The sequence below is a fragment of the Lingula anatina genome, chromosome 3 (assembly GCF_051362555.1).
Source record: "Lingula anatina isolate TDL-2025a chromosome 3, LinAna3.0, whole genome shotgun sequence".
Taxonomy (NCBI): domain Eukaryota; kingdom Metazoa; phylum Brachiopoda; class Lingulata; order Lingulida; family Lingulidae; genus Lingula; species Lingula anatina.
Genome location: NC_141769.1, coordinates 33,657,460 through 33,678,143, shown reverse-complemented (window position 1 = coordinate 33,678,143; position 20,684 = coordinate 33,657,460). Strand labels below are relative to the sequence as shown.

General features: G+C 36.2%; 3 protein-coding genes across 3 annotated transcripts; 1 reads left to right on the top strand and 2 right to left on the bottom strand.

Annotated features, from left to right (window-relative positions):
• Positions 1-1,841: 1,841 nt before the first annotated feature.
• On the bottom strand, positions 1,842-4,964 carry LOC106175167 (collagen alpha-1(XX) chain-like). The gene is made up of 5 exons (XM_087009578.1): positions 4,829-4,964; positions 4,313-4,476; positions 3,807-3,966; positions 2,993-3,151; positions 1,842-2,662 (listed from the first exon to the last, which is right to left on the bottom strand). The coding sequence occupies exons 1-5, from the start codon at positions 4,884-4,886 to the stop codon at positions 2,514-2,516; spliced, it is 690 nt and encodes a 229-aa protein (XP_086865704.1). The 5' UTR covers positions 4,887-4,964; the 3' UTR covers positions 1,842-2,513.
• Positions 4,965-7,017: 2,053 nt separating this feature from the next.
• On the bottom strand, positions 7,018-10,561 carry LOC147763272 (vitrin-like). The gene is made up of 5 exons (XM_087009723.1): positions 10,162-10,561; positions 9,638-9,837; positions 9,260-9,419; positions 8,505-8,663; positions 7,018-7,968 (listed from the first exon to the last, which is right to left on the bottom strand). Exons 1-5 carry the CDS (start codon positions 10,217-10,219, stop codon positions 7,814-7,816), a joined length of 732 nt encoding a protein of 243 aa, XP_086865849.1. The 5' UTR covers positions 10,220-10,561; the 3' UTR covers positions 7,018-7,813.
• A 1,722-nt stretch (positions 10,562-12,283) lies between these two features.
• On the top strand, positions 12,284-20,411 carry LOC106165008 (uncharacterized). The gene is made up of 8 exons (XM_087009718.1): positions 12,284-12,469; positions 14,170-14,503; positions 14,868-15,062; positions 15,500-15,625; positions 16,927-17,041; positions 17,604-17,902; positions 18,114-18,194; positions 18,672-20,411. The coding sequence occupies exons 1-8, from the start codon at positions 12,386-12,388 to the stop codon at positions 18,929-18,931; spliced, it is 1,494 nt and encodes a 497-aa protein (XP_086865844.1). The 5' UTR covers positions 12,284-12,385; the 3' UTR covers positions 18,932-20,411.
• Positions 20,412-20,684: the final 273 nt, after the last annotated feature.

Sequence of the window (20,684 nt, the reverse complement as noted above, 5' to 3'; positions counted from 1 at the left end):
AAAGCATGCGATTACATGTGCGATTATCCAATAATTTGTTTACCAATGTTTTCTGTTTATGTATTTAAATATAACTGATTTATTTTGAATTCGTAAAAGAAAATAAATATATGAGTGCTTTATACTGTAGGCCTATTATCTGAAAGACAGTTCAAAACACTGCATAAGGGCATGACAGAATTTTAAGTTTAAGTTTGATGTAGTTAAGCGACCTGATGCAATCAATTAAACAAGCCATTAAAAACAAATTAGTGGATTAAATTGCCCATTTCACGCTTAATCTCGAGTTCTTTATTTTTCTCTGTCGACTAAGTGATGAAAAGGCCTCACAATGTCATGTGTGTTGATACATTCTTCAGCTACCACATAGAGTTATGTGGATAACTTTTTATAGTAACATTCTTTACTTCTGTCAATAACCACCACTTTCCATGTGAAGATATCTTAATGCATACGTAAAGCGCCATTAAAGATAGGACTTTTCATAACGACACCAAACGTGAACAAAAAAATGTTACAGCAAATATAGAATCTTTAATTGTCAGCTTACTGGTTTATTTCCTAATGATTGCTGTTATATTTAATGCGTTTCCAAGTCACTGAATTTTTCATTATATGTGTATTCAATTGGATTCCAATCTTCTCCGTGTTTTTCTTCTTTTTGTGTGTGCGTAATACATTTTAATAAAGTTAAAACTTTAATTGTTTAATAGATGCAGTACATTCAGTTAAACAAAGTAAGTAATCTTCTTTATAGTTTTTTTTACGTTATTCTCTTTTTATCTCGATTAAACATAAATATATGATTCTATAAAAATTGAAATATGCTAAAAAATTACATGTCACTCAAGTGAAATAAGAATAAATTTTCTAATGAAAATCTCTCAGACTTTCAGAGCTGTTGGGACAATATCCATGCATGAATATATACCGGTAGCACATGTACGCCGGAGAAATGTAAAGTTCGAAAGCTTCTCAGACCTTAGTTTCATACATACATGTACTATTAGATATCCTAAAATCTCGTTTAAAGATAAAACAGGCAAAGGGAATTTTGGTCTAACAATGAAGACTATAACATGAGACAAAGCCTCTTTAAGATGTTTGTAAATTCCAAGAAAAATTCTAGAAAAGAGTCATACCATTGCCCGCCATGCGACATTTTATGGGCTCATTCCCAAATGAAACTACCGTTCTACATACAAGCAGGTCAATCCAGCACCGCGGACATTCTCGTTGAATGCAATCAGATGAGCTGATTAAGGGCGTATTCCCAGAGCTTTTAGATCGATCTATCCCCGCGGGGAGTCTCACTAGATTACTGTCAGATAATCCGGCTTAAATGTCCGTCCCGCCTACTACAAGCTGTAAGGGGGTAATTAACTATTGTGCCCGCTCGGCTGACAGCTATTTTAGTGTGAACCCCCAGAGAGTTAGGTCGATCTAAAGTAGATCGATCTAATCTCTGGAAATGGGGTCTAACACACCTTCAATAGGCGTTGAGTAGGAATCAGAAAAGCTGTTGATGTGCGAGTACGTTGGGCGCAAGAGCTGTTAACAAGCACTTTCAAGGTGTCTAATGTTAGGGCAATATTGGTGAAATATTGATCCAAGATGTTTACTTCCCGGGATTGGCTTTACCTGGTCATTTCCTATGAAATATTTTCAGACCCAATACGTGACCAGTGAGTTAATGTGTAAGTATTCTGAGTGGCTTCCGTATGTTTTGGGGTCTGCTGCACGCATAGGTATCACAGTAGAGAGCGTGGACTTCCTTAACGCCATTGTTATTAATTAACAAAATTGCACTGCTGTTGTAATGCCGCTCAGCACATATCCAAATATTATGTATTTGATGTTTAAATCCACTTAGAGGTAGAAATCTTGCAATTGCATCAACGAACGCTAACTTAAGAAATGGAACGATTCAGAATCCATACCTCTTTAATGTGTCAGCACATCTTAATGGAGACATCAACCCTTGCACGGGTAATACCTTAGTTTGTGCAATCTTTAACTTAAATGGGTACTTAAAACATTATGTAGATTTGCAAACCTTTATTTCCACACAACATCCCCATCAATGTGAAATGCACGTATCCAATAATAGAAACTAAAAATTTTAAGGTAAGTTAGAGAGGAAGATGTTGGTAGAATAATTGACAAATGTGTATTTCTGTCCCCTTTGTTGCAATAGCTACCTGCAGTGCACGATGCGTTCCTTGTGAATGTAGAGTCAGCTTTGGTAATGTCATTACAGATGAGAGGTGTCATTGGCGATTAAAGAAGAGTGAATATCTAAACCCTTGGCCATCCAAAACGTGATGACTAGGTTTATAACTGAAAGATATTCGAATGTTGATAATCTATGGCAGACAGCATCTTTGGAGTTTGAATGTTTGGGAAACATAAACATTCCAAGGTAAATTTTTCATCTCTTCATAAAGGACTCCGTATAACAGCACGGTGGGCAATTGTTAAGTGGCATGTTACATCGTTGGTTATGAGTAGGACTACGCCAGGGCTAAGGACAGTGCCTTGGCAGCAATTTGACTGTAGGAGGCAAAGGTGAGGCCAGAGAAGACGCAGTCCGGGGACGCTATGCCTCTGATCTCTGCCATGTCAACGCCGGTACCAATTGCCACCACGCATATTTTTACCCCTAGAACGAAAATGTGTGCATAAAAGATGCTATGTGACGCATATTTGATCCAAACTGATCAAAACGTGTTAATCTGTATGAAGAATCTTCTGTACAAGCTCTGTTGACTAATTAATTATTGCATAAAACGCATTTTAGTGATGGTTCACAGGTAAATCGTTCAGTGGAACACATTTTGCACTACCAAATACGAACTACACAATATTTTACTAAGTTTCATTAATGCTAAGTAAACTACATTTCATTTAAAACTAGTTATCTACTTTTATACTGTGTTTAAAACATAAGTGAATAAATATCTGGATTTATGAAGAATGTAGAGTTAATTACCAATTCTTTTCAAGACATTTGCCCAAAATATTGGGTCATAACCGATGCTGGCTTTCCCATCCGTTACCAACCAGATAAACTTAGCATTGCCTGGATCACCACGAACCATGTACATATTTGCAGCTTTCTTTAGGGCAAGACTGGTTTTAGTTATTCCATCTTTAAAGAAAATGGATTAAAATCAACTTTAAATCAACGCTTTTACCATTATAGAACGCCCTTGTTATCCATGAGTTCATTTATGGCAAATGTATGCAAACAAATCAAGTTTCTTGTGACCTTTTTTCGCTATCCATGTTACTTTATTAGCCTGTTCGGTTTTTATTCAGTAGGTAAAATCAGTCCAGTTTCAACGGGAATCAGTATGAACTATCATAAACGCCTGCTGAACAATCTCATGCGACACAGATATAATTAACATTGCATTATCAATAACATTTAAAATCAGGAAAACAATTCTTGCTAAAACAACATTCACACATTACCAAAATTTGTTATAAAATGTTGCCATTTGCAGTGTCATTTCCTTCAATTTTAGATGAACCCGTTTATGATACAGAGCATCACATAACAGCACCCATTATAAAAACAACTGCTTAGTTGCTCAAGTCAGCGAAGCATGTTCATCCTTTGAAAATTCGGCCTGAATTAGTTCTGTCCAAAAAGTACTAACCCGGTAGATACTTGGTGCTTTGGAGATAAATATTATGCACCATAAAATCTTTCTACATCATTATTTTTCGGGCTTAGTCCTGTGAACGAAGATTTTGATAACTCATTTTTTAAGAAATCGAGTTCAACGCACATTGCTTACCTACGTAAGATATTTCACCCAGTCCCCACCTGACCAATGATAGTGAGTCAAGAGAACCAAAGTTAAACTGAACATCAACATCTGACGCGTACCGTATGGCAGCTACCCTGGTCTTACCAGAGCCAATGGGAGAGAGAACGCTGATAAGTGCCACAACACTCTGAAAAAATGCGCAAAGTATGAAATGCTAGCAATACTAGACTTCTGACATTCTTCATCGTTCGTAGTAAGATTTCGCTCTATCAAAACATATTCAATTATCTGCTTGGCAATAACCCCCCCCCCCCCCCCCCCCCCCTCAGCAAAATAATCGATTATATATTAATGGATAAATATGGTTGCATTTCTTTTTTAATTGATGTAGCGATTACTTTTGAAAATAGCAACCCTTCAATTGTCTTATTAGACTTTAAAATTAAAGCTTAAATTAAAGTTTGAAATTTAAGTGTTATTAAATGTTGTTTCGATGTCGCTTTTATGATATAGAACGACAATATATACAACACCTTAACGGCAGATTTTGCCAAAGCAAAGTTAGATGAGCCGATGCTGCCGCTGCTGTCTAAAATGAAGACGATATCCCAGTATTTTTTGTAACATGTTGGCGGTGCAACGAGGTTGGTGATTGTATTTAACATTGTCTTGGCAATGCTGTCCACTGAGCTGACCGCTGCAACAAAAAGTAAAAAACACGGAATTTATTAAATACAATAGATTAAAATGAGCTATAGCAAATTGCACCCAGATTGCGGAGACAGAACGTTGTCACAGCATGTGAAAAATCTCCTCATTGTCAAATGAACCAATTGAGTCGTTCTGGATACGATGTATCTTGGTAATTAAGGAAAAGATTTTGAGAAATTCCAAAGAATCAGTAAGCGTTTGCTAAATGTAAGCCTGATTTAAGCGTGATTTGTGCGTCTTTAAGTTTTCTCTGTGCCTGCTGTTATTTCTCTCAACTGTTGGACTCGCGACACCAAATCCTAGAATTTAACATGGCAGGAAGATAGGATTATTCTCACCTGTAGAGCTTACAAAGAAAGCGGCAAAAATCACAACAGCGAAAAACAGCGTCTTCATCTTTCAGGATAAGGCGTATAACTGGTTAGTCTGTTCAACAAGCTACTTATATATACTAGTGTCACTGCTATGTGTGGCATGCCCCAACATGTTGTTGTCAAAATTTACCAGTCGCTTATAAATGTCTTCTTGGAAATAGTTAACTGTAGACTGAAAGTTTTTAAAAGAACATCAGCAACGATTCTTGAACACCTCATCTGATGTCTACGAGATCTTTGTGGTCTTCAAAATGGAGGAACTGCGCGTGAGAAATTAAAACTTAATCTTGTCTGACTAAAGCATGCTATTATAATAAATTAAATTTTTGTATATGAATGTTTTATGTTTATGTATTTAATCATTACTTTAATGTAAACTAACTAATTATCAATTCGTAATAGAAAATATATTAGTGATTTATTTTATTATGTAAAAGCCCGCTCAAAACAGTGCATAAGGGTATTACAGAATTTTAAGTTTTAACTTACACGGTAGTTCGTGATAAACAACATAATGTAGTTAAACGACCTGGCCAAAAAAATGAATTTTTTCTGGAGTAAACACAGTTTTCCCATACTTACCAATCGTTAATGAATCCATTTTTACATTCAAAGTTAGGCCCTGTTATTTTTCTTAAAAGTTTTTTTTTTTTTTGGTAAAAATCTCTTAAGAAATTATCACAGAGTATAGCCATCAATGGAGGTCACATGATCTGAAGACAAGCTCAGATATCAAAATAATAGCTGTTATTGTGGTAAAACAGAATATATTATATTTCTATGAGTTGTTCACAATGTTTTTGTTGTGAAATATAGATCTCATACGAAGACTTATTATCCCCTTAAATGCTTGTGTCACTGCTAGGCGTAATTTATGCATACCCCAGCGTTTTGTCAGAACATACCAGTGGCTTATAAACCTGATCTTCGTTAAAATAGTTAACTGTAGGTTTATAGTTTTTTAAAAGAACATCGGCAACGCTTCTTGAATATCTAACCTGATGTCTACATGATCTTTGTGGTCTTCAAAATGGAGGAACTGCGAAACTGTAGCTTATAAATGTCTTCTTGGAAATAGTTAACTATAGACTAAAAGTTTTTAAAAGAACATCAGCAACGCTTCTTGAATCCCTCACCTGATGTACACGTAATCTTTGTGGTCTTCAAAATGGAGCTTACTATTACAATTAATTAAAAAGAATTATATGAATGTTTTCTGTTTTTATATTTAAACACGACTTATATGTAAACTGACTGGTTTTGAATTCGTTAAAGAATATATACTAGTATTTCACATTGTACATGTATTATCCGAAAAATAGATACTATCATCTGAACTTTGGGGGTCCTCACTACTCAAACTACCGTAACGAAAGTAGAGGAAGTTTTGCATAAATTCCATGAAGGATTTTACATTTCATGCTTAATTATTTTTTCCTAAAGGTCCATACCAAGACCTTTCGGATGATATGTAATTAAAATGTCAATCACGTTGCTACGGTAACGAATTTGACCCATGAAAAGAGGGAACAAAAGCAAGGTCTAGTAGCATTCACCGATTGCCAAATTTCACCTAACACAGCACTGAATTTGAATTAAATTAGGCTATTTTTGAAAAGTTAAAGGACAACTCAGTGGGTTAAATTAATGTATAGAAACAGGTTCTATGTAAAACTTTGATCGAATTTGTGTTTTGGGAGATTGTTTATTATTATATTAATCAGTCTGGGTCACAAAAGTTCTGTAAAGACGACTAGAATAAAAAATTAGAAAACGAAAACTATTTATCATGACCTTTGTAATTTTCCAATAAAAAGTACTTCACCTAGTCAGAATTCGAAATGAGGGGCGGTTCATTTCCATGGTGCTGTTAAATGCGCCTGATTTTTATTAATTGTAGTTTTTTTTTTGTTTATATTGATATAATTGACAACATTCTTTGGCGGCACTTTATACGTTTTGAAGACAAAGAAAATAGTTCTAACTAAATGTGTTTCACGTCCAGGATCAAGCCAGGGATGATAGGTGGCTCATTCTTCAATGGCTCATAGTAATGAGTTTAACGATATGTCCAGCTCACAGCTTTGGATAAGGGAAGAATTATGCCGCATTCAGAACAGTGGAATAAACAGTGGGTCAAATATAGTGACCCACCAAAAAGCTTGTCATCTAATCCGCTAATAAACACAGAATAGATTCCCCGTGGGGGAGTATTCAAGTGGGTCGGCCATATTTGACCACCGGACTAGTTAGTCCACTGTTCTAAATGGGGCCATTAGTCTGAGGGCCAAATATGGCGACCCACTATAAAGTTTGCCGTCTAATCCACTAAGAGACATTGAAAATATATTTATATCCCATGGGGAAGTATTCAAGTGGGTCGGCCATATTTGACCCCCGGACTAGTTAGTCCCCTATTCTGTATGGGACCAATGCGACTTTATATTCAATCCAGAAAGTGCCATCATCCACTACACACAAATGACTTCAGTAAACACGTTGGGTTTTCTTATAATTAATTTTTATGTATATTTGGAGAAGCACTTCTTATTATACTAATAGATTCCACTGGACAACGTGCACTCCACCTGGATAGACGGAGAGGAGTCATTTTCGAGATAAAAAGTAGGTCAAAATCTCTATTTTCTAGGGCATAATACTCTTAACTAAAAAAAGGTGAAGTGATTTCTATTATTAATCTTGGTGATATTATCCTTTGTTGATATTCATTGCATGTTTCATGAGTCTAGTCCCCACTGTGGGCGCATTCCCATAGATTTTACCCATAGATTTTACTTGTAAATTAGTAGCCGAGCTGTGGTAGACGACATCTTAAAATTCTTAATGTTTATGAAATAGCCATGACAGACGTGCCATCAGTATACATATAAACATTCCGGTATCACTGTATGGTGGTCAAATGGCAGGTGGCATCTCGGCGTATCAGAGCTACTTCACCTTCTTGGCATAAGACAGTGCTTTGGCAGCAATTTGGTTGTAGGAAGCAAAGGTGGGTCCAGAGAAGACGCAGCCCGGAGACGCCATGCCGTTAATCTCTACCATGTCGACGCTTGTGCCAATTGCTACCACGCATATTTTGACTCCTAGAATGAAAACGTGAGCTTGAAACATGTGACGGATACTTGGTCCAAACAGATCAAAAGATGCTAGTTTTTATGAACAATTATCTGTCCTGACTAATACGCGATTGTATTCAATGCATTTTAGTAATGGCTTATAGATAAATCGTTCTTTAGACCCCATTCCCATAGATTTTAGATCGATCTATCCCTGTGGTGAGTCTCACTAGATTACTGTCAGCTTGGCCGGCTTAAGCGTCTGTCCCGTCTACTAAAAGCTGTAAGGTGGTAATTAACTATGGTGCGCGCTCGGCTGACTGCAATTTAGCGTGAACCCCCAGGGAGTTAGGTCGATCTAAATCTAAATCTCTGGATCGATCTAAATCTCTGCGAATGCACTCTTAGATTAAAAGAACACATTTTACACTGCTGAATACAAAATCCACACACACAATCTTGCGAAAATTTTATAAATGCAACAATTATAGACTTAATTTAAAAGTAATTATCTTCTTTACTACCGTGTTAAAAATATTAATGAATCAATATGTAAAGCCAACCTATGTTCTTCAAGTTTGTTGCTATGGCAATGGGATCGTAACCGTTGCTGGCTTTCCCGTCCGTCGTTAACCAGATCAACTTATTATTGTCGGGATCGCCGTCATTCAGGTACATATCTAAAGCTTTCTCCAGCGCCAGGCGGGTTTTAGTGCTTCCACCTGAAAGGGAAATGGAAATATTAAATAAATATATAAATATTTAATAAATATTAATATTAAAACACCACGCTAAAAAAGTCATTCTTAAAGTTTCACCTTTCTCTCTCCCTCACCTCCTCTCTCTCCCTTCCCCCCCCCCCCCCGATTTTCTTTTTTAATAAAAATAAGTAAATCGGCAGAGTCAGAAGAAATGTTTGCACGTGTATTTTACTTTTTTTTTTACAATTAGGAGTACATTCTTTATACGTTCTCGAGGATATCTAAGACAAATGCTTATACAGTAGTTAAAAATTGATCAAAGCCATGTGCATCAGGTCATTTTGAATTGGTCCCTAAGTGGGTCTCTTCACCGTTTTTCGGGGGGGGGGGGGGGTGCGACAGGATATGCCATTTATCAACTAAAAGGGTAATTGTGTCTTTACTTGAAATTTTCACACACGCGCGCGCGCACACACTCACAATCTTTAAGGTAAAGATTCGAGAAGCCGTGCTTGAGTTCTAGCTGTTTAGAATTTCACTATTACTGCACTATTGCGTATACACTATGCCCTGCACACGAGGGTTTTAATAAATCGAGTAAGGAGTAAGTTGCTTACCTACATAACCTATACTACCCAGAGCCCCGGTCACTTCAGCCAGTGAGTCGTGGACATCAAAGTTAAACTGGACATTCACCCCAGAGGAGTACCGTATGCCAGCTACTCTTGTCTTACCGGGACCGATGGGCGAGAAGATGTTGATAACTCCTGCAATGCTCTGAGGTAAAATATGAAGTATAAAATGCTTGTTATAATTTTAATTATAATTCACATGAAATTGGATATTAACATTCGGACATTATTCAATTGTCGCATCAGTTTTCTCATCAGACCGTAAAAAGTAAAAAATAAGCTAATTTTATGGGCACATGTTATTATATGGTCATTATTAATGAAGTTTCTGATATAATCAATTGCAATAGGTCTATAGAACACCTGTAAAGCAGATTTGGCCAAACCAAAGTCTGATGACCCAATGCTGCCACTGCTGTCTAAAATGAAGTTGACATCCCAGTATTTTTTGTATAATTTCGGGGGCGCCAAAAGGCTGTTGAGTTTATTTGACATGCTCTTGGCGACGCTGTCCACAACGCTGACCTTCACCTTGGAGATGACAGACAGGCGTCTAACAACCGCTGGAACAAAAACAAAATGAAATATGCTGAAGCAAAAGTCTACCCAATTGAAAACGGCAAAATCACATCTAGTCGAAATTATCCTAGTTTTCAAAGACGCGCAAACAGCAGATTTAAATACGACATACCTTAATGATTAAGAGAAAAATTTGAAATTCCAAGCAAAACTATTACCATTTTTGCTACAAAGACCCCAGATCTAACGCATTCACAACTTGTGCGTCTCTAACTTTTCTCTGTGCCAGCTGATATTTCTCTCAAGTTTTGGACTCGTGTCACCAAATCCTAGAATTTAACATGGCAGGAAGATAGGATTATTCTTACCTGTAGAGCTTACAGAGAAAGCGGCAAAAATCACAACAGCCAAAAACAACGTCTTCATTTTCTGGATAAGGCTTGTTACTGGATAAAGTCTGTTCAAATAGTCACATGTGCCTGTATCACTGCTTGGTTTAAACTGCCCTAACGTGTTGTTGTTGGAATATACCGGTTGCTGCGATTAGCAATGTCTTATTGGTATTTTAAAAATAGTTTATGTAGATTTATAGTTTTTAAAGGGGCATAAAGCAACGCTTCTTGAATCTGTCCCCCATTATCCACGTCACCTCAGTGGTCATTAGTGTGGGGGAACAACGCACAAGGACCTGAATCTGTCGGACCATTGTAGAATAACTGAAGCTATAAGACTACAGCAAGAGGAAACAATTATTATTCAAAATGTAGAATATGAGCATGTTCCCTTTTCATCTAGGAAAACTCTGTAAAAGCAGTGGATTTGGACTTTGTCATAGAATTTTTTCTTTTAAAAGTTTTATATTGGTTAATCTCAAAGACCGTTCAAAACAATGCAAAGCATAACAATTTAAAGAGAAGTTCTTGACAAATAGCATGATGTATTTAAACGACCTAATGCACATCATTTATACAAGTCGTTAAAACAACTGAACACAAAAATCGCCGATTTCACCGCTAATCTCATGTTGTGCTTTGTTTGTCAGAAACAAAATACATTCAGCATGAAATAATTTCCCTTAATTGGTAATGAAGACACCAGTTAGCGTCATGTGGGTTGGCACATTCTTCTGATACCACATAAAATCAATTAAGTGTGTTTACTTCAGTAAATAACCGCAGAATTGTGTTACACTTTCCTGTCAAAGCCCACGTAAAGCGCTATTAAAGATAGCAGTTAAAAGCCAGAAAAATGTAAAAACAATACGAGAGCGTCCAGGGCTCCGTATCTCGAAAGGTTCGCTATGTTGCGCACGTGCGCAAGTGTCTCGATTCCATAACCGATTCTATTTCGAGATACGTGGCCATGGAATCGAGACACTTGCGCACGTGCGCAACATAGCGAACCTTTCGAGATATAAGGTCCATTAGAGACCTGTCATTATTAAAGTCGGAGGATGGGGGGGGGGGGGGGGGGGGCAAATTATTAGCCAAAAATTTAGGGATGTCTTGAAATTTGAAAATGACAAACAAGAGAGTTCTTAAGAAAAGTTATTTTGGACATTTGTATTATTTAAAGTTTTTTAAAATCTTTCAATGAAGTTTTCCTTCAAATTCTATCAAAATTTGCAACAATAACTAATTGTTTTTACACCTTTTCATCAAGCGTAATGTTAAATTAAACATCATATAGCATGAGATGTTTGACATTGACCTGTTTTAATGCAGCTTATATGATCCATATACAATTTTTCGTGCTGAGTTTATATCTCAATCGTATTCTTGTACAGTTTGAATAAAATATCAACAAATCTTCTCTGATTAAATTTTATTATATTTTTCGACTTTCTTTTCATGCTACGAGGTTCTCTTTATTAGAATGACTATGGGAAATTCTGTAGTACTTATTATCTAAATCTTGTCTAGTTGTACAGTGCCTACAATGAGGACAAAAAATCAACAATGTTTACATTTTAACATATTTTGTTAAACCATTCAATATGTACACGAAATTTTTCATGCAAGTAGCACACATTAGAGAGGTGCTATTGCCATACTTTTTATGCCATTTTTAGATAACTAACTTAATCAGTTAATATCTCCATCTCCAAGGGTTTAATTCTCGCTTAAAATGCTTTTAGCTTAAGCGGCTTAGATGTCTAGCACGCCTACCGAAGCCGCTAAAAATGATTTTTAAATCTAAGCCGCTTAAGTTAATTGCGATTTAGGGAGAATCCACTTGGAGATAAATCGATCCACAGTTAGTACGATAGGGTCTGAGATGCTCTGTCACCTTACACCGGTCCCTTAAAGGTGTGAGGCGCACATGTCTAGGCCTTATCACTTGACAGTTCAGATTTCAAGAAACAACATGTAAAACAAATTTTGGGACTATTATTAAAAAAAAAGAAACGAGATGCAATGTAAGTAGGTGACTTTGTTATTCGATTTGTTCACACATGCGAGCACTATGCAAGGAGAAGTCAAGGCAGCCAGGGAGTGACGTCATTGGGGGATTTCCATAATCTCTATATTTAGCCGACAACTGCTACTTGCGGTAGATGTCAGTACCGTTGTGACGACGCAAAACTACTGTATGACAATGGCTGCCTTCGGTTTTTTATTGAAACGTCCCTACTCATTCTTTATCCTTCTTTTCTTCGAAGTAAGCAATTTATTGGTAAGTAGATTTCAGTTATGTTGTAGGCCTAATTAATGTGCAAAATTTGCTTCTGTAATTAAGTTTTAAACGTAGATATGCGTGAAAAAGACGTTGAATGTGCAGTAGCAAATCATGTGTTCAATCATCCAAATCGTACTTTTTGAAGGATTGAAGTTACGTGAGTCGGGCTAATTTATCTTTCAAAGTAGAAATAGAACACAGAATAATGGCTTTATATCTTCTGTTCTATGCAATACAGGTGATTCAATTCATTACATCATCTTGTCATGTTAAATTAAACGGGCATGCCGAGGCACGCTCGAATAAACACTGATTAAAATAGCTTTACTCAATAACTGGGCAGTTTGTTGTCTAAATGATATATGAATGGGGCTGTAGCAATAGTCTGAAGGTTCATTGGTCCAGATGTTCACTATAAAACCATTGGACCAATGAACCCTTGATTAAAAAAAAAAAAAAAACTGATGAAAATGCTACAATTTTTCAGACCAATGAACCTTCAGACCAATGAAGTTTAGGAATATCGAGATGCCCCCTTCTCCATAAGAATAATACAAGTTGGCAGTTCTGTCATCCTTTTGCCATATGTTAAGGTCCACTAAATGCATGTGATGAAATCACTCATTTACATATTATGTTTATAATTGTAATCAGTCAGCATATTATCATTCACCTTACTTCAGTCTTGAATGAATATTTATCATCCTCTGTATAGGTATACCTGATAAGTAGAACTGATATAACTTAAAAGTAGAAGCCCTCAATTTTTATCTATTGCATTGCAATTAGTATTTAAATGAGTTGCTGCCACTGTGGCATGCAGATAGATTCTCTGGAGATAATGTGTATAAAGGCTGAATGCTTGGACTTAACAAAGGACTTTTAGACTTGGGACTGAAGATGTGAGTTTGTAGTTATATTCCCTCTCCCATGCATCAGTGACAGGTAAAATATTAGAAGAACCTGGGTAGGGTGGAACATGGACCCCTACACATAAACAGTATCTCCTGCATGGTTTCAGACTTCTTTAGGCAAAACTCTAGGGAATGTTCACGATAAATTTTCTCCACCAATCGCGTGCATTAACTCCATGGTAAATGCAATCAAATTACTAGACCAACACGTCTCCTCATGGCTGAATGCAATCAAATTACCAGACTAACATGTCTCCTCCTGGTGTTAAGTAGAATATAACAAAGCTAGTGATTATATGAGTATGTCGAAAACAAGAGGAGGTGTGTTAATTAGTCTGTTAAACTGATTACATTTGTAACAATATAGTGAGTGCCCCAGTAGTCTTCCCCATTTCCATAGATTTTAGATTGATCTATCCCTGTGGGGAGCCTCACTAGATTACTGTCAGCTTAGCCGGCTTAAGCGTCTGTCCCGCCTACTAAAAGCTGTAAGCTGTAACTATGGTGGGCGCTCGGCTGAATGCAATTTAGTGTGAACCACCAGGGAGTTAGGTCGATCTAAATCAAAATCTAAATCTCTGGATCAATCTTAATCTCTGGGAATGCACCCTTAGTGGACATAAGCTAGGTGGAATAAATTTATTGTGAATGGTCCCTTACTCTCTTTAACAGAGCTGTGTAAGCAAATGAACATCTTCTCCACATCTATCTTTAAACCTGGAGTTATAAGGAGTGCAAGTTGTTAATAAATAGGCCTACATTCATTAAAATCCCTTTTTTCAGGTTGCAGAAGTAGAGCATTACAAGACTGCCTCAGGACTAGGCTGTGAAGCCTGCCAGCCAGGGACACATCATCTAGCTGACTGCACCGAGACCACGCCCACACGTTGTGAGCCGTGTGTTCCACAACTGACTTTTTCCACACAGTATAATGCAGCGCCTTCCTGTCAGCTCTGCAGTGGTGGGTGTCATGGCTATGCTGAGGAGCAGGTGGCGAATTGTACAGTAACAAAGGACAGGGTGTGTGGCTGTGTGGAAGGTTATTATAGATGGCAGCACTGGGGTCACTGCCAGAGGCACACCCCTTGTCGTATAGGATTTGGTGTCAAACAGTTAGGTATGCATAAAGGTTTCATATTTGCCTATATAGATATATTTGGGTACCTGGGCCAGTTCTTAGTACATTGGAACACCATGTAGGAATATGGTTTTCACATTTCAGTGGAATATGTTGATGTATGGTTTGGCTACCAAGGTAAATCTGGTTGTAAATGTAAAAAAAGTGTATATTTTATGAAATACATAAGGTTCCAAACCTCTGATTGCTGAATGATGCATTAGGTCATTTTTATTTTCATGGCATCACTCATAACCTTCATCAGATTCTGCAAACTTTTCTTGTTCCTTATTTCCTAAAGAAGCAGAAATGTGTATGAAGAAAAAACACTTTTTATCATATTCAGAGTTTAACTCAATTTCAGGCAGTAGAGAGAATAACACTCAGTGTGAGAAATGTCGCCATGGTTACTACTCAGATCACGTGTCTCTTACTCAGAAGTGCAGGAAGCACACAGACTGCTCTGCCCTGGGCCTGGTTGAAATGAAAGAAGGGAGCAGATTTTCTGATGTTGTATGTGGCCCTTGTCCCACTGATGGCAACATCACTGATCACACAGGTAACTAGGGAGTAGGTCTGTTGTCAATAGCAACCATAAGCAAGAGGCAGGTCAGTTGTCAATAGCAACCATAAGCAAAGAGCAGGGCTGTTGCCAGTAACAACCAAAAGCAAGTCAACAGTAATGGCAAATCCCAATCAAAAGCTTTTATAAGAGGAATACAGTCAGTTAATTAGCCTCTGTGGTTAAAATTTTTCCTGTATTAATTCGATGGATTTGAGAAATCTTTTCTTTGTAAAGGCTTATTTCTACAAATGTAAAATATTCTTTTTGACATGCTCTACCTACACTTATAAATGCATGCTTTACAAGGAGTGCTGCCTAACATTGCATATTTACTTATCTGAACAAATTACAAAGATTCCTTGTTAATATTTTACATATCCTAAAAATACTTATAAGAATTTACCATTGATTACTGTCCCCATATATTTCAGCTGCTACCTCTGGTGTGACAGTTGACCCTGGTGTTGAGGGGCACACAACAACCTTTGGCTTTGACCTAGGTACTGTTAGAAACAATATTACCAACTTTACCATTGACAGTGTTCTTGAGAGACCAGGTTTGTATTAACATGACACATGGTTGGATGTACTACCTGTAATTGAATATAAAAAAGATCACTTCTTTGATAATCCATGTTATAAAAACTTGCCTTGTTTGTAGTAACTATGTTTTTTGCTTTTTTATGTAATTGCTACATTGTTAACTTTTGTGTTTACTCCAAATATTGAGATGCATACATTGTCATTGTCAGTTAATTCTAAGACCCCATTCCCAGAGATTAGATCGAAGTTAAAAAATAAAAAGTTAAAAGATAATTGATCTGCTTTTGCTTATACCTTGTTATAAACTTCAATTCAAAGAGGAGGCTTCATTGCTAAAATTTATGTTTCTACACAAACCTTAACACAATTGAGAGAGGAAATTGGGTTTAAAATGTTAGACCCCATTTCCAGAGATTAGATCGATCTACTTTAGATCGACCTAACTCCCTGGGGGTTCACGCTAAATAGCTGTCAGCCGCCCGGGCACGAAAGTTAATTACCCCCTTACAGCTTGTAGTAGGCGGGATGGACATTTAAGCCGGATTATCTGACAGTAATCTAGTGAGACTACCCACAGGGATAGATTGATCTAAAATCTATGGGAATGCGGCCTAAGATATGACTTCATTGTCAGTAATGTTGTTGGAAATTTTGGGAAACATTGTCATTGTTGTCTTTTAATTGCATGGATATTATATGCTTTTATCACAGTTATATATTTTAATGTATTGAATGTTTTCCTTTGGTCATAATTTAGCTGCACAAATCAGTTGTTATGGTAGGTGCATGAAAAGATGGAAGGTTTCATGTATAACCGCATTCAGACTAGGTCTATTTTGACCCGAGAATGTCCTAAAATGCATCACCAAATAACTTTTGAGTTAATAAAAATATTTTAATTACCCCTCAATGTTTGGATGGTGTAATTACTATGTCAGGTGGCACACTAGGACTGGGTTCCCGTGCCTAGATCGATCTAACATGATCGATCCATTTCCAAGGGGTTTCTCATTTAATTGCTTTCAGCTTATGTGACTTAGATGTCTGGCAAGCCTAATGAATCTGCAAAATGATAGTTAATTACCCTCAAGCAGAGTCAGTAGGCGTGACAGACATTTGACCCTCATAAGTTGATAGCAATTTAGCAAGAATTTTCTTGGAGATAAATCGATCCACAGTTAGTACAATAGGGTCTGGGAATAGTCGCTCAGGGATCTAACATAGACCTGGTCTTATACAAATAGTGCGTATTAATGTGATGTATTGGATGTTTATTTTTGTCTTTATATGCTATGTTTGTTGTTTATTTCTGTAGAGTCCCTGCATGGTACAATGGGTGGTGTTGGTATTGGTGCTGGTTTAGTTATCATAGGTCTTCTTTTTGCCGCCTGCTGTTGGTTTAGAAAGAATAAAACTGATGACGAAGAAAGGTAGTGGTTTTTATGTTTGGGTTCACAAAAGATTGCTGTGTTCATTGCCCACTGGATTAACCCTCTTTATCAAATCATTGACAAGTAATCAAACTTGTATAAATCATTTACTTAAGTTTTTTTTAAATTTTCTGAAGTAATTTGATAGGTGCATTTGGCAAAAAAAAAAACAACAAATAATAAAATAAAATAATAATAATAATAATAATAATAATAATAATTGTATTTCAGTGCCAGAAGAATCACTGTTATTTGAAACTTTATAATTTTCATGCTGCTCCCAAAATTACTAGCAAGAGCTTCAGTCTGTAACTTGTAGAGAAAGTACCAAATATTCCCATAGTGTTGTCTAGAAAAAGTACCTATTTTTGTCTGTAGCATGATTGTGATGTGTCGTTATGGGTGAAATTGGCATTGTTTAGTAACTTTTTATTTGATTGTGGAAATACTGCACATTTTAATGCAAATCTACAGCAATTTAATCTGCTTCTTTTAATTGTGCGTATGACACTTCACTTGGTATAATTTGCTTCATCTCATGTTATGACACCATATATTTCAGGTGCCCACAGAGCAGCCAGGAGAAACAGCCTCCCTGCAGTGAAGATTCTGGAGATCAAGAACCAGCTGAAGTCCACCATAGAAAACAAACAAATGGTGCCAAAAAGAAGGAAAAGCCTAAATTGCGATTTCAATTGCCAAACGAGATGGACCCAGTGTTGAATAATAACAACAATGGTGAAGTGTCCATCACCATACCTCCCACCCCTCCCCCTCAAACCAAGAGTGAGGTACTTCATGGACAGGAGAGGGGCACCTTGCGCAAAAGATCATCTAACACAAGCTTGGAAGAAATGAAAGGTAAAACAACAACTGATGAAGTATTAAGGTTGTTAAAAGTTGAATTATGTTGTTTTTATGTTGGAACTTGTGATGTGAAAAATCAGTAAAAAATTGATGTTTTGTGATGAATTGGTTTAGGTTACTCAAAATATTTTGCAGTAAAACAGTAAAAGAATGTTCTCTGTAATAAATTGAATGAATGTTTATTTATGATTTTGTTAAATTCCAGGAAACTTAATGAGAGATGTATTTGCACATCTTTCAAGCAATCTGGGACATAAATGGAAGATGTTCATGAGAAAGCTGAAGAGTAAGCGATTCCTTCACATCACAGCTAAAACTCTGTAGAAAATTTGCTTTGCATGAATTGCAGAACTAAATAACATGAACTTCTAGTAATGAATTGATTTCCACTATGTTCAAAAATTGACATTTCATTGTTTTTCTGTTAGCCTTCTGCTTTAGGTTTATGATGTTACTCTTCTTTTTCATCCGGGCAGGCATTGTAATTGTACATGAATATCAGTCTTATAAATAGTAATTACTCAATAATCAAGCACCTCACTTGCACTAGGTATTAGTTTAATTTTATTTTTATACTGAATATTTAAAGAAAAAAAACATTCTGCCTGGAAACCAACTCACTTCTGCATTTTTTTTTTACTTCTGAAAAATTAAATATTCAAATTTAGCTTTGAAAATTACACTAAATGTTTGGAGAAAGACTTGTAATATCTCTCAATTATTCTTAGATAAGTGAAAATGACTATATTTTGTTTCCTGGCAGATGGTTTGAGTGATGCAGATCTGGAAGTGTTAGAGGCAGACTTCCCCAATAACATGGTGGAGAGAGCATACCAGGCAATGGTGAAGTGGTTTCGCCGTAACCCGTTTGAGGATCTATCCACCCTGGTGACGGCTCTGGAAGACCCAGTGGTCGGCAAGACTGACCTCGCCGACTATATCAGGGACAAGTACAGGACATCTGGCTTCTTGTCCATAGAGGCTGATGCTCTCCCGGTTTGTCAGCCACAGCCATCGTGTTAGTTAATTTTTGGGAAATTGGTTAAAGTTTTGTAAGAGCTAGGTTCCTGTAAGTTTTTTTTTTGTGGGGGGGGGTGGGGGGTGGATAAATGATTATTTATTGAGTCATAGTACAATACACCTTAGATTGTTTATTTGAATGGGCAAGTAAGCTTTAGGTATTTAAGAAAAAATTATAAATGGGATCAAATTTAGCATTTTGGAATATATCATTCCAATAATTTGCTTAATATATGATTTTGATTAGCTCTTGTTGACAGAATACAACGTACATTATTAGAAATGAGGATATATTTAGTATATGAATTCCTGTCAGTAAATGTTAACTGTTTATTAGTAGAACTTGTTGGTAGGTAATAAGAATAAAGGCATTTAAATAAATTATCAGTCAATTTACAACATTGTGGAAATATCGAGTACGAACAATGTGCAAAATTTCCCCTCATATTATTACATTATTCTGGCTTTAATATGAACAGTATGATGAGGAGCATTTTAAGATGTACATATTAATGTATACCTTCTTGTCATTGTGTTCAGTTTGCCAAGTATATTAGTCTCTGGAATTATACACAAATTACATGAAATTATAGCTGCAGTTCTATAAGAACAAGGATGTGAAGCAAGTGTAAATATTGGAGATATTATTGATAATGCAATATGATTTTTCTTTTTGCTTTTTTGTGTTAAATTAAAACATAAGTTAACATTTTGAATTGGTGCAATTGCAAAACACGTTGATATTTGGCATTTGTTCGTAACAGAGTATGTTAGTGTTTCATTATTTTATCAGGTAGTTAAGGCAATATGTGAAATTTTGTTGCAATATTACATTTATTCATTAAGACAGCAATCCAGAGAAAAATAACGAACCCTTTTCTATAGAAAATTAACAAATAAACATATCAACATCTTAGATGGATATCTGGTAAACATATCAAGCTTAATCTGGCTTAGGAAGTCTGATATGTAAATGTTTGGGATTAAAAACAAATACAGTAAAAATATATACGTTATGTTGCATCAGCACACCTTTATATATTATAATAGTATGGGGGGGGGGAGCCTGATCTCGGCTATGACAAAGCATGTGTTTTTTTAATGTGTATCCACTACTGTCAAATATAAGATTGTGTTACAGGTTTGAATGTGAATTTTGTTATGAGCGCAGGTAATGTATAAGTGATATTAGGTTATTAATGTTCTGCTTGGGTTTATGCAATTGACAAAGAAGTTTTTTTCCCATGTATTTTGCTGTTCACACATGGCCATTTGGTGCATCATATTTGTGTCAGTTGTGTCAGTCTCTATTTGTGTAAGTGTTGCTATTTTGGCCAGTTTTATTTATTTAGCTGTTAAGCACAGATTCATGTTTATAAAAAATATTTTAAGACTGTATTAAAAGAAATTGCATGTATTTAATAACATTTGAAATTATGTTATGTTGTCTAAAATTCAAGAGAAATAAACTGTTCACATATCAGTTCTTTTTTCTTGAGTAACTAGAAGTACTACTAAGTTCACCCTTAAAATATGCTTATATTCACAGATATTTCAATTAAGCTTCCTAAAAAAACTTGCTTATATGGTTTGTTCTCAGTTGTAGAAACAAGGTTCTAAAAGTAAGCCTAGCTGTTAACACGGCTTGACCTGTGTGTTAGCAAATGTCCATTAGACACATTTTAGGAAGTGCATTGGAAGTTGATAGAGAACCAGCATATGCTATTAACATGCTACAATCTAAGGTCCCATTCAG